Here is a 14163-nt window from a genome sequence, read left to right as displayed (position 1 = left end):
CCACTCTGATCCCTCTCCCCTGCCAAATCTGCCGCTGCGCCATCTCTCCCCTCCCCAATTTACTGTGTACCTCGCACGCAGGCGGCCCGTGCCACTTGCTGGTTGGCTACTTCTTGTCTAGCTCGTGCACAGCATTGACTTTGGGGCATGTTTAACAAAAGTTGCCACTGTGAAACTCCCTTTATAAATCTGTAGCAGAAGCAGCACAGTCTGTAGGAGAGCAAAGGAATTGGGAACTGGGCACAGGAATACACTTCATTTTAGTCTTGGATCTGCTTTTGACTTTCTCTTATATTTAATGACTCTTGTCTCAGTTTCCCTAACTTTAAGATGGGGTTTCCTGCCCGTGATTCCTGATTGAATTTACATTCCCCGACCTTAAGTCTGGCTGTTCCTACCTCTTTTGGTAACATTATAGAGCTGCTTGGGCCTTCCTAGCTTCAGATCCTTTGAATAGAGCTGTTGTTCATAACCTTTAGTACCCGACAATCAAGTTGAGGCTGAGGCCAGCAGAAGGCTTTGCCTCAAAAGGATGCCTCACTTCTGTCTGCTGGTTGGGTTATCTCTGCTAGTCCTTGATCCTAGTGGAAGCACCTGCAGTGCTGTAGAAAAGCCTGTGTCCAATGCTCAGGTACTTTCCATAGACCAGCAATATGCCAGAATATTGGCATTGACTTACGTTAGCATAGTACTGAGCACAGTGAGGTCCAGACTTGCTTGAGGACACTAGGTGGGCCTGCAGTATAGATGTTTAATAATAGAGAGCTGTGCCTTGGGTATTATTTCCGTGTCCTGAATGTCCTGTACCTTGGTGAGTAAGGAAGCGATGCTGAGCACTTAAACCCAGCTCTCTTGTTTGCTTCTCTCTCTCCTCTGAGTAGAGAGAATTCAGTTTATAGGAAGTGTTGGGGACAAGGTCATGGGAGAACATGGGAGAGTGGTGTTGGCAATCAAATAATTCAGTTCCAGTGTAGAGATGTGCTGCTAGTACAGTTGAGAGGCTTGCACAGCAAGCAATGTGGTTTTATTTAAACAGCCCCATCGATTGGCAAAGCAGAAATTTGTCACCTGCCTACAGTCATTATCACGTAGCCAAGTTCAGCTTGACATGTCTGACCTGGGCTTACTTTTCACTACCCAGGAGGTTTCTTTCTTTTACAGCTGTGTCATTCCTGTGGCCTGCATCAGGTAATGCAGTTGGGAGCCTTTGTGAGAGGGGATACTGCATTGGTACATGCCAGGAATACTAGAGTCAGCATTTTCCAGAATCTTGGGACAGCAGCTGCCATAGATCTAATGGAGCTCCCCCCGCTAGATGTTCGCTAGACAACTGAGGGGATCCAAACACCCGAGTGCCATATTCCCTTAGCTTGCTAAGGCTGGGTGGGGGTTAGGCACTGGCCGTGGCATGGGGTTCGAGACAGGCAGTCCAGGTGCATACTGTGCATCTGATGTTCCTCTTGATGGTCCAAGTAACTGGGCCCAGAGACCACTTCCAGCTCCACCAAACTTTCTCAGTAGAGCATGCACGGTCCCAGCACCCTCTGGCTCTTCAAGTCTCCTGTTTACCTCTTCGATGGCATGTGAATGCTGTAGCTCATTAAACTTGCACGTAGACAGGCTGTGAGAAGACTGAGTGTACGGATCATTTAGAAAACAGCAGGTGTCCCCAGCACAGCACTAGTTCACCCTTCCCTTGGGGATGGGGGGAGGTTCATTGGGATTCAGGTAGATGGGACTTACCCCTCCCCATCAGGCTCCTTTGGCAGCTGCCTCTGACCTGGTGAGAACAACCAAAGCCCTTACCCTTTTATAACCCTTGTCTCCTCTGCCATGTTACCTCCTAATCAGGCTCAGCAGGTGAGCAGTGACCCTCTACCAGGTGCCTTAGTGGCTAGGCAGCTCTTCTCCCCAGATGAATAAGTTCTCTTGCTAGAAGGTAGCCCGTCATCTGCAGTGGCTCCGTCTCTGAGAGAGGTCTTAATGCGACAGGACTCAGATGGAGATAAAAAGAGAGTAGGGAGACAAAGGGCAGCCTTACGGTCAACGTGGAGCTTACATTAAGATGCAGACAGGGCATATCCAGAACTTCAAATTAAATTGGCTTTACATGAACAGGTTCCCCAAACCATCAGAACAGTGGGCAGACCATGGTGGATCTCCACCATGGGATGAAACGGGCAAGTGGCCAGAGGCTCAAGATATCTGAGGTTAGATTAGGTCTACAGTGTACTGAAGGTTTCCATGGGTCTTGCGGTACTGCAGTACAGTAGACTTGGCGATCTTGAGGCAGATTCAGCGTGTTGTTTAAAGGCCTTCATTGGAATTAAATCAGAAAATGAATAATACAGCAAGTGTATTATCCCTGTATTAATTTTAATGTTAAATTAAATTAATATTTTACTCTGACCCTGAATCTTCGGTTTCTAGCATGCCTCAGCTACTTATTCTGCAAACAGATTTATAGAAGCTGTCACAAGGAGGTTTGGGCATGGAGGAAGGGCACGTTTGGGGCTTTAGCACATATGGAGGAAGGGGACAGAGTCAGCATGGGCTTGCGGGAGTAGCATCTCGGTGAGATGTTCCTGCTAAAATAATCACCAGGAGTAATATGCACAATGCTGCTGTGTGAGTTTTATATTAGGCTCCTGGGTTTCCTTTCCCTCGGCACACATAGGAGCCTATGCTGCTCAGAGCTGCTGTGTTGGAGGGTTTTTGCACGCTAACAGCACTGCCATCACGTCACGCTTAGTTCACACACACAGTTTTCCTACGTCTGTAGCAATTCAGAAATAGTAAGCTGAATTGCTTAGGTACTAGACCACAAAACTGTAGTGTGGATGGATGGATGCTGTGCCCAGAGAATCGTATAACACAAGTCCCTGATCAGAAGTTTGTGAAAGCAAAACAGCAGCATAAGCAGCTTCCTAATAGACCTTTGCTGGAAGCAAAAATGGTTGGAGACGTAGGGCTGAGGCACAGCACTTGGAAGGCAGATGGGGAATAGTGGCAGAGAAGGGTAAGGGAGAACCCAGACGGAGGTTGCTTTGCAGGCAGACTTGATGCCTGTATTGGCAGGCAAGACATGCACTGTGCGATGGTGGCTGAGCGCAGAGTTGACCCTCTGCAATGGGGACTGGATGACCCTTCTTGGAGACTAGGAGACTCCTCTTGGTGGTGTATTAAACAAGTGTGCTACATAAGTGACTCCTTGGAAGCTGAAGTTATCACTTGAAAAAAGGAGATTTCCTTGGGTCTGTATGAATCATCTTGACTTTGACTTAAATTGAGGAAACCATATCACCCAGTGGCAACGGCACTGGGATGAGAGCTTGCCTCTTCCCTTTTTGATAGGCCAATTGCTGTTCCTCAGCCTTGTTAAAATGGAGCTGAAAGATGTATTTATAAAATGCTTTGAGTCCTATAGATGACAAGTGCCATAGAAGAGTTAAGTGTTCTTCTTTATTCTGCTTCTCCCGAGTATCACTGGAGTGCATTTGTTTTGCACTCTCTTGCTGCTTTTTATTTGTCTGTACTGACGAGTCTTCCCATTGCACATTTTACTCTAGAAACATTTCCATTTTCTGGGGAGGAAGATGTGAGTGACCCAGAGGCTTTGAAGTCTTTACTTTCCCTCCAGTGGAAGAATAAAGTACATAATTTCCCAGCTGAGAGAAAATTCAATGCAGCTGCTGCCCTGAGTGAGCCATATTGTGCAGTCTGTACACTCTTCTACCCATATAACCAGGTAATTTGTGATGATGCTGTGGATGGGTGAGTCAGTGCAGGGGGCTGCATGGTGGGTACTTTAATCAGACTATTATGTTTGCTTTCTCTAAAGAAAGCATCGGTATTATGATTCAGCCCTTTATTGTGATAGATAACAGACAAGAACCCCAGGTTTGCAGGCTGAAGAGGCGTATCAGGATCCAGCAGAAAAAATGGGAAGAACCTTTGGCTTTTCATCTTTCCTGGCATTAATTTTTCATTTAACTTCAGTACAGCAGAAACTTCATGCGCCGGGCATATTTGGCCAAGCTCAGATGGGGCTTGTTCTGCTCTGCCACAGACTTCCCATGTGACCTTCAGAACATCATTTAATCTCTGCTTTGGCTCCATTATTTGCAAAATGGCAAGGCTGCTTATGTCAGAGGAATGACTTGAAAGTTCACGTGCAAAGCTTTCAGAGATCCTCTGACAGGAGACGTGAAGCTGAGATGTATTATTGATTTGTGTATTCAAAGACTTTGCGATTGTGCCTGTGTTCACCTTTTGCTTCAAACAACCCCCAAAAGCTGGCTGATATCCTCTTCTTCCTCCTTCCACTTCTCTACCAATGCTTGGAGATCGACAGCTTCTCCAGCTGAGTAGGCACGAATCAGGGATCCCAAAGCAATGTAACCTCCATTATTACTGGTGCATGCTATCTGATGGGATGAAGATTTTGCCTGGATCTCTCCCCAATGCCTGTATTCCAGTTCTGCCTTTAATCTCAGTTGTTTGAAACTAGAGAGGTGAGTTACTACCACAAGATGCTGACTGAGAGTGGTTGCAGAGTGCCCAAGAAGAGACTAAGTTAAAAGCTACTGAACTGTTAATATATACTACAGCATTCTCCCTTTTTTTCCAGGCTGCTATAGGCAGCTGTCACACTTTGGTTATGCTATCAAGAGTAAAAGTGTTGGTCTTTGTTTTAGAAATGTGTGCATTGGAGCCTAGGTTTAATGTAATACAGGGTGCATTACACAGGGCACCAGAAAGGAGATGCTAATATAAGTGTGTGTGTGTGTGTGTGTGTGTGTGACTTGCATTTAATTTTCCAATCATTTGAGTAAATAAGTGATAATACCTTGATGCGTTTGCTGGGCACATCTACCCTTCCTCAGTTGCCAAAAAATACTTCTGGGTTTTAAACTTTTGAGAACTTCAGTTATAGATTTAAATTTTCTTGGCTATGGTAGTTGCCTGTCAAAACAAAGGGAACCCAATCTAATTGTGCAACAGCTGTATAAATAAGTACCTAGGACAGGAAGGCACCCCAAATTTTTTAGAGCTTTCCACTCTCAATGTAAATTCTTTCATACACTTCCTATCTGGTCCCTATAATTGAATGTATCTGGTGCTTCTTGGTGTAAACACTGACGCTGGGTGTTTCAAAGGGATTGGAAAACAGAGGTGATGCACTGACGCATTTAGGCTGCGTGGTGATTTATGGAGCCATATATTAATCTGCATTACACTGCTGGGCTTTCATGTACACCAGAGACAGCACCGTATACAAGACGGCAGCGGCATTGCACAGGTAGTCTCATGTAGGTCTTGTATGAGTTTGTACACAGCTGCATAGTTTTAGCAATGCACACTCCAAAAGGTGTGCAGAAAGACTAGGATTTGCAAGAGGCTTTTACTTGCATTAAATGTACCTCTTTGAACTTCTCCAGTTACTTGTATATAACCTCTTTCCTCCAAGGACTGCTACTCAAAGATAAGCTGTCTGCTGCCTTTGTTTTAAAATCCTGAGACTAAAAAAATCAAGTCAGGCCTCTTGCTGTCCTGGAAGAGTTGGATGAATTGTTTTTAAATATTACTTTAGTGTAGCTGTTGTTCAAGGGCTGCAGCCGCATTCGCCCTCACGTGAGCTGCTGTCCCTCGGTGCTTGAGCGGTTGACCTCGAGCAAATTTCAAAATAGCATTATGGAAACACCACAGCTGAACTTCTTATTACCCCCAACTTCTTGTTCCCCACAACTGTCACCCCCACTGAGTGACACTGTATCCACAACATTTGAACAACAACTTCGGGGCATTCTCATTTTGCCCCCAGGTGTATCCCATGAGCAGGAGGAGGATATTTATGAGATGATATAATTACTTGTCCAGCTCTGTGCCACTTCAGCCCTGCATTAGCAATCTCATGCACCTGTATCCAGATATAGCTCTCTGGGTTCACTAGGGGTGTGTGTTTGTGCGCAGATGTGTGTGTGAATGAATTAAAAAAGAGCCCTGATTTATTTTCCATCATCAGAATAAAGTATCTCTCCAGGATTGCCTGGATGCGGCTGTATAATGGATTGTAAGGAGAGGTGGGTACAGCTGGGCTGTTTTAATCCATTGTCTTTTAACTCCAGCTTGCTACCAGAAACCTTGAAATGCCCTTCTGGAGAAAATCTTGCTGAAAGAGCAAGGGAATGATGCCAAGGGCCTGGAGATGGGGGAGGGAGATCTTGCTTTTAGTCTGGGAGGGGCGAGGGATATTTTTCAGCTGCAACATTTGGGGATTTGGTTTTGTGCTTATATGTCTACAAAATAAAAATAGTGAACGCAGCTTGTTATTTTAATAATTTCCTGAGCTTTCAAACCAAATCGCAAATCTCTGGGCATGTCTGGTTGGCATGGAGGGGGAGTGACAAGGTTCCCTATTTGCTTAACTGGAGCTCTGGGTTCTTACAAGTGCTGCAGGGTTTCAAACGGTGTTACCCAGCAAGCATTGATATTGTTTTTCGCAAAGGCGGGGGTCTCTCATCTTGAGGTCAGACCAGTTGGTGGTTAGGCAAAGGGGAGACACTGGGCAACACTTTCTTTTTCTCTTAGTCTTTGCAGGTGGATAAAGAGGCTATCCAGGTCTCTGTAGGAGAGAGCCCCTCCCTGCTCCAGCTTTCCAAGTGTGGCCAGAAGACCAAGCCTCTGATTCCTGAGATGTGCTTTACTTCAAGTGGTGAAAACACAGAACCCCTTCCTTCAAACTCCTACATTGGTGAAGATGGAACCAGCCTCTTAATATCCTGTGCCAAGTGCTGCCTGCAGGTCCATGCTAGTGAGTGTGCCTCTACTTCACTATGGGAGCTGGGTAGTCAAAGCTGCTTTAGCTGTATGTTGCTTGTCTGGACTCTCTGGGCTTGCTTGCAATGCTCATAACTCCTGGTTTTTCCTGTTCCTGCACTAATATTTCTTCATGTTTTCCTTCATTACATTCCTGGGTCTGCTACATCTGTGTAGCAAGCTGTATATTTGCTTTATATTCTGCTCTCCCTTGAATTAATTTTCTTTCCTGGTTGGCAGGGGTCAGCTTCTCTCTAGTGGAAGCTCCTTCTCATACATACATCTGCCCTCTAATTCCCATTGGCTAGGCTTTCTCTCTGAGCCCCAGGTGAGAGCCTGGGGGCATGAAAGGCAGAGAAATACAGCAACGCAACCTTAAATGCACAAGGTAGAAGGGGACATGGAGTAGAAACCCTTAGCTTGTATGATTGGAAGGGTAGCCATGGTGCTGATTAAAAGCAGCCCAGGAGAAACAGCTGAGGAAGAGCAAGCAGATGCACGTCCTGCAGTGAGTAAGCTTCCATTTCTAGACTTGACTCAGTGTCCCCTGTTAACAAACCCAAGGGCAATATTCAGTAGCTGCTGGACCTCCAGCAGATCGTCGCCTCACATGTTTTCAGCTATAGATTGGGCTCCTGTTGCGACAGTATCTATTCGAGGGAGAGTCCATTATTTTATTGGGTACTTTTCTCCTTTTGACACATCTATTACAGGCTGGTATTCTTGGAGCCTTCTGCATGAACAGAATGGTAATTTGGCTTCTGGAGTGTTTCTTGGGGATGGAAAACTTCTTAAATACCTCTCCCCAAACTTGTGCCATCCCTGCTCATTCTCCCAGGCCTCGCAGGGGAACTGCCTGGAGTATTTAAGGGACAACCTGTGTTGGAAGTAGAGCTGGGTGAAGTTATTTAAATCAAAAGCCTAAAATGGCTTCAGGCCAACCACAGCTATTCATGGATTTAAGTTGAATTGGGTGAATAGTTTCAGCATAACAAAATGGGTGGGGTTGGGGAGGATTTAAAAAAAAAGTTTGATATAGTCTAAGAGCTTTGGCAACATTTCAAGATCAAATCTAGCTAAATTTAATTTAAACAGGTTTTGATAAGAGAGGCTTTTGTAATGCACCAAGCCAATACTCTTTTTTTTGGCCCAGCCACCAAACTAAATAATTAAAATGGAGCTGTGCAAATGGTTAGCCTTGCTGCCCCCTTTCTTCCCCCAAACTGTCACACAGTCTCCCCGCACTGATGAAACAGGATATTGCCACCGTTTGCTGTGAGTAAGATGAGATCCAGGATCCAGAGTTCTCCCTCTGCAATTAAGATGATGAACCATCATTTGGAGATTTTTATTTTGGGAGCTTAATGTCTCCTCACTGAGACAGCAGAGATCAGAGCCATGGTTCATTACGTACCTCTCTTTTGCTCACTTGCACTGTGTAATTTAATGACTCCTGGCCTCGTGCCGGTTTTACCCTCTCATACTTCCATAAGAGAATTCTCTGATAACAACTGCCCATCTTCATTGAGTGATTGCACAGCTGGGGCAGACAAATGAGTCTTTTCCTGTGGTTAAAAAGAGTACCGGTGCCAACGATTCCAGTAGAGCTAAAAGGGGGCTAGAACAAAGAAAAAGGAATAAAAAGTCCATTAAGAATTTTGTCTCCCATGTTCCTGCCGCAAAGAGTGGAGCATGAATGCATTGGCTGTACATCATGTGTGTGGGGATTCAGGCTGGAGTTGCTTCTAATTAGTTTTCCATTTAAATGTGGTGGTTTCTAATTACATCCTGTTAGAAAAAAAGTGAAGTTGAAAGCAGGCATCTTTGAGCAAAGCCTGTTTCTGGGGGGACCTTAGTTACAGTTATCTTCCCATATCGCTTGCTTGGGCCTCTGTGCATAAGTTACCATTTGTTTTCACTATAGCAGGAAAACCAGCAAATGCAAAGTGAGTCGATTTATGGTCCTTTGACTTGTCCAGGTGTTGATCTTCTGGGTGAGTCCTGACTTGTTCTTGTGAGCAACCTGAGACCAGGGAGCAATTTTGAGATGCCTCTTTTTAGTATCTGCACTGCTCCATATAGAAATGGTGCTTTATCACAAAAGAGGCATATATGTCTCTACGTTCCCTTGATTGTTATGCCTACAATCAAGGGACCGTATAGATATATAAAAGAGGGTTTCTGATGGCAGGTGCTGCTCAGTGTCAGGAGTATTTTGTATTCTACAGCCTCGGGCTGATTTCCACGCTAGTATTTGGAGGTGCGACAGATGACAGTTTGACCTGGGCAGATGGAAAGTCTGACTTGGTTCACATTGGCTGAAATTACTTTTACGACCGTAGCTTTCTAGACCAGGGGTCGCCAGGCAATTCGATACAAACATCTCCCATAGAGAACTAGAATTAGAATAGAGATTCGGGTTGTCAGTTGTACCTGCGAGGGACTTGCTTCCAGCTCACAGGGGGTAATAACGGTGCGGGGTGAGCGCGAGTCCAGAGGTGGTTGTCCCATCTTGGAGGTAGTGATCGTTGCAACGTCTGTCTTCTTTATCTGGTCCGTGCGCCCGTCTCCAGTAGAGTTGCACATCAAAACAGTCCCAGAAGCCCAACTTCTGAGAGAGGTGGCTATAAACAGAGCAGTGCTAATCTGCAGTCCGAGACCGAGCCTGGTGTTTTCTGCGGCACAGATTTAGGTATGCGGAGCCCATGAGGCTTGGGTCTAGCTGCTGCGCTCTAGACTAATAAGGTCCCGGGTGCCTGCTTGTCTCCTTGTCACTGTCTGTCCGCGCTCGTAGACTGCAGTATCTGTTCGACTTTGCTGCAGTGAGACAAGTTTGCTCGCTCTGTATCATGGAACGACAGCGTCCAGGCTTGTTTCAGCCGGGATGGCAGCGTGCTGCGAAACTGCTTAGCAGTCTACTTGTTGGAGGTGCCTCACCTGGCTGCGTGACAGGCTGAGACAACAGTGAGGACACGGGGAGCAGAGCACTTACCCTCTGCTAAGGTTTTAAGCTCTTGAGGTGCTGACAGATCCCATATGCTGGGTTCATTGCTCTAATTATGCTGGGTTTCTGTCGGTCTCTGTTCCAAGTCGGTGCACAAAGCATCTCTTCTCTTGCCTGGCTGTCTCTGCACGCCGTATTTCTCCAATGGGAATGGGAGCTCTGTGCCTAAATACTTTTAAAAATCAGGCTTTTCATCCCTCTCTGCCTTGGTTCCCCATGTGTAAAATGGGAATGCTGGCCCTGTTGCACTTCCCAGGGGGACTGAGTAACATACTGAGGTGCTCAACTTCTGCAGGTATGGAAGTACTTGGCTTAACTGGCTTTGGCGTTTAGTCTCTCTTATCTGGAATTGCACAGCTCTTCACCTCCTAGAGACGTGCAGAAGACCCTTAGTTCCCGAATAACAGAGTTGTCCAGATCTTCCTAAGAGGCCACTTAAAGGTTAAAATTCAGTCTAAGCAGCTCTTGAGTCATGTTTTTTTTCTTTTTTTTTCCTGCAGCTCTCAATAAGCAAGATTTAATTTATCCTCAGAAAACAAACATGAATATCAAATACCTGCCTCTGCATAATTTATCTCTTCCTGGCCCCTTGTATTTCTGTATTTCCCTCTGTGTTCCTTCAAGAGATCCCCCTCCCTCTGCTTTAAGTCCAGGGGTCCCTCACCTGTAGTCTTGAAGCAAGAAATCAATGCTGAAATTTCACAGTCTGTTCCACACGGCTTTGGGCTCCATAAATATTTCAGTTAAAGGTGTCAGTTTCCATTTCAAGCCAATTTTGAGATCAGGTTTCCAAATCCCATCACCCAGTTCCTGTGCCAGGTCTGGATTGGATCTGCTGTCCTGACCTGTCATATGATGGAAAGAAACTTCAATTGCAGGAGGCAAGTATAGGTCTATATTATTGACTTTTCAGAGATTATATTTATCTGGGTTAAGTAGCTACTTTTCATAGAGGCAGGTACTGTGGCAACCTTGCTGATACCTGAATATTTTTCTTTGAGTTTATCAGAATGATTGGCTTACCATATACTATTGCTGTGCGTACTGGAAAAATGCTTCCCTTGTTTGGCTGACAGTGCGTTTTCAACCCCGGGGCATGCTGAGATGCAAATTTCTTAATAGGGTTTGGGTCGGTAGGAAGGATGGTAGAGGGGCTAGGGCACTACCCTGAGACAGACAGGCCAGGCGCAATCCCTGCTGTGATACAGACTTTGGGCAAGCTGCAGGTTCAGATTTGGTGCCTCCCTTCCATTGAAATTGGCAGTGATCAGGTGCCTAAATGGATTAATAAATGTAGTGCTTGGTCTCTGTGTTTTGGTCCCCCCTGTGTAAAACCACTCTGCCAAGCCTTGCAGGGGTATTGAGAGTAAATACATTAAAATTCTTAACTGCTCAAATATAACAGTTACGGAGGTCATAAAAATACTTAAGGTAGATGGAACGAATACTGCAGCCAACCTGGAATTTTGCCCTGGTGCTTTAAATAGTGTCAGATTCAGTGGGCAGCGGTAATTGCACAGTGTTCAGTTCCCCACTGCTGGATCATTTTGCATTCATTCACCCACTTAAGATCCTGCTCAGCCACTCATGGTAACACCAGTTTTATTGTCCTTAACCCTTTGGACACCTCCAATGACTGCAAGAACAGGCATTTCACTTTTGATACCCGTCACTTGACTGGACCACCAGGCTATTACAGTTCTGGCTGTTGGAGGAATATGGATTTCCTGCGCTTTCATTAGTGCTCGCCGGTCTCAGTTGCCCTTCCCCAGAGTTGGCTCCTCCCTACGATGGAGGCTTGCTCCAGAGGTCCTGAGGCCTGTGCTTTGATTTTCTTTCAGGCTGTTATGGAATACGTCCAGATCTGGTGAATGAAAGTTGGTCTTGTTCACGGTGCTCAGCCAATGCATGGGCAGCGGTAAGCATCCACTCTAGGGGAGACTGAAAAGGGACGTTGTCGGGGGAGGAATTAACAGGAAGCATAGATACGGGAGGGAACGATGGCAAAAAAATGTCCTGTACCTTGTTGTACCAGTATAGTAAATCTCTGAGGGAAGGGTAGAGGTTTCAGGGTGCTCCTTGGATGTTTTTGATCTTTGTTTTTCCTGTTCCAGGATTGCTGTCTATGTAATCTCAGGGGTGGAGCTCTTCAGATGACCACTGATGGACGGTAGGTGCCATGTAGGATGCCTTGTACATATACTCGGGCACTGATAGCAGCCACTAGCACGAGTCATCTGATTGTTTTATGAGGGGCTGGTGAGGATGCCCAAGTGTGTGACATCTAGGTTTGGCCGCGCTTGCCGTTGCGCTCTAGATAATGGGCAGGACGAGATTGGAAGTCTCTGCTACCCGCCCTCCTGTCTCTTCTCTCCAAGGCACAGAACACCTTGGAATTCCCTTGTTCTCAAAGGAAGCGCTTTTCAAGGAGAGCTCAGCATCATGCAAGATCAGCTGCCTAATGAAGACAGCTGATTGCAGTTGTTCTAGAGCCCTTTATCTTGTGTCACTCCATTAATAACCAGATGGGAATATTACCAGTGCTGCCAACCCCCATAAATATGTCCAGACACTATGGAAGGAACAATGGGAGAAATGTCAACTGCCCCCTAGAGTTTACACACTCCATGAATACACCACAAAAATTCTGAAAATCCAAATAGGGTAGTTTCTGATTTCTCTCATTTATTTCCAGGTGGGTCCATATAATCTGTGCTATCGCTGTCCCAGAGGCCCATTTTCTCAATGTAATAGAACGCCATCCTGTGGACATCAGTGCTATTCCAGAGCAGAGGTGGAAACTGGTAGGTGTCTTCTCCTGGGTGTTGTTGGAGTGAGAGCAGGGCTTGGTTTTGTCTAGGAGTCCAAAGCAGCCAGGGTGGGAGGAGGTGTCCTCAATGTATTTATCCGTTAATTGCCCCAGGATGCAGCAACCTTTGGACATATCTGAGAGGTTCTACTCTTATTTCAGAGGTTTCACTTTGTCCATTGGGAATGCTTTCCCATGTACACACTCAATGCACTGCCTCCTGGAGGTCCTCTCTGTCGCGAGGAAATCTGTGGGAAAGATGCTAGCAGAATTCTAGCTAGCGGCATATGGTCTAGCCCTATTCCAGGGAGGCTGCAGTGCTTCATTTTGGGGATCACCAGGGGGTGATTGATCAGGGCGCTGGATTCCTCTAGCTGGTTCTTAATGCCCTGTCAGTATAGGTGCATTTGCTAGTAAATTGTGCTTTTGGCTTTCTGTAGTGCAGGAATTGGTTTTGGGATGTCGGGAGAGGAACGTGGTGGGGGAAGGTGAGGTAAGCATTGATGTATTGGGTAGTGTTGATGTATTTGTTAACTGTGCTGCTATTTAGTGCAGGCAGCCAAGCCAAGTCCTGGATGGGAGATTAGGAAGAATCTCTCTCGGCTTTGAGAGTTATTCCTCTATTGTGCAAATGGGTTTCGTACACAAATGTGAATGTAAAAAGCATTCATTATTCAGGTGGAGTGATGGAGCAATGTGATGCGAGGGTGATAAATCCTGCAGCACTGGCTCTTTATGGATTGTCTGACATTTCCAGCATGCATCCTCTTCATTACCAGCACTTGTAACGATGAATTAAAAATCCTTTTACACAGGACTCACTTGTATTGCTTAATGGGGCCTCACAAGGAAACCTTGTGACTTAACTCCTTAAATTCTGCGTGACTGCCCTGCAACCGTGTAGCATCCATCATTGGATCTATGCAACGTCACGTTGTCATAGCATACTCCAGACTGCTTGGCATAGGTCTGTATGGGAGGACTTTGGGGTAAAGGAAGAGCATGGCACGTATGAATTGGGGGTATGGGAGAAGTGACTGCAAATTGTGGGGGTGGGAAAGGATTGGGAAGTCTTTGGCTTGACATCATTTGACAAGATAACAAGTGCCCATGGACTTCTGTGCACTAAGACTTTACAAAAGTCCAAATGTTTTTTGATTTTTACTAGTGTTTGTCTGAAGTATGTGTTGATACCAGACACAGATCAGTTAGGGCCTTTGGGCGTTCCATCCAGCACCCCAATACAAGTGCTTTGGTCACTGCTGGAAGCAGGATATGAGATGCAAATGGTCCTATCCTGTAGAGGTGTTCCGATATGTTGGTCCATAACAAATCGGCACCGATAAAAGGAAAATCGACGTGATCAGCAATTGGCTTTTGTTGGCTGGTGTAGCCAGTAATGTCGCCAATAAATGCTGCGTGCATGCGCACAGACACAGCATGCATGCGGCCAGGAATGCAGCTGGGCAGCTTGGAGAGTGGTGACCAGCTGGTAAGTCTGTTGGGGGAGGAAGGGGCATGGGGGCTGGGG

The 14163-nt window shown here is 45.9% G+C and overlaps 1 protein-coding gene across 4 annotated transcripts in view; it reads left to right on the top strand.

The window, feature by feature from the left end:
- Positions 1–14163, top strand: part of KDM4B (lysine demethylase 4B) — a 131663-nt gene that overhangs the window by 101963 nt on the left and 15537 nt on the right. For 3 of the 4 annotated variants that reach the window (XM_025196495.1, XM_025196491.1, XM_025196490.1), the window contains 5 exons: positions 3570–3748; positions 6592–6814; positions 11665–11741; positions 11938–11993; positions 12519–12627. In XM_025196495.1, the coding sequence (XP_025052280.1) occupies positions 3570–3748; positions 6592–6814; positions 11665–11741; positions 11938–11993; positions 12519–12627 (644 nt within the window). Of the gene's footprint in view, positions 1–3569; positions 3749–6591; positions 6815–10323; positions 10652–11664; positions 11742–11937; positions 11994–12518; positions 12628–14163 lie in introns of those variants that run through there. The other variant, XM_025196492.1, reaches the window with a different exon arrangement.

Source organism: Alligator sinensis, unplaced genomic scaffold (assembly GCF_000455745.1).
Source record: "Alligator sinensis unplaced genomic scaffold, ASM45574v1 scaffold1295_1, whole genome shotgun sequence".
Lineage (NCBI taxonomy): Eukaryota > Metazoa > Chordata > Crocodylia > Alligatoridae > Alligator > Alligator sinensis.
The sequence above is the reverse complement of the archived record's forward strand: the minus strand, read 5'-3'. Positions and strand labels throughout refer to the sequence as shown.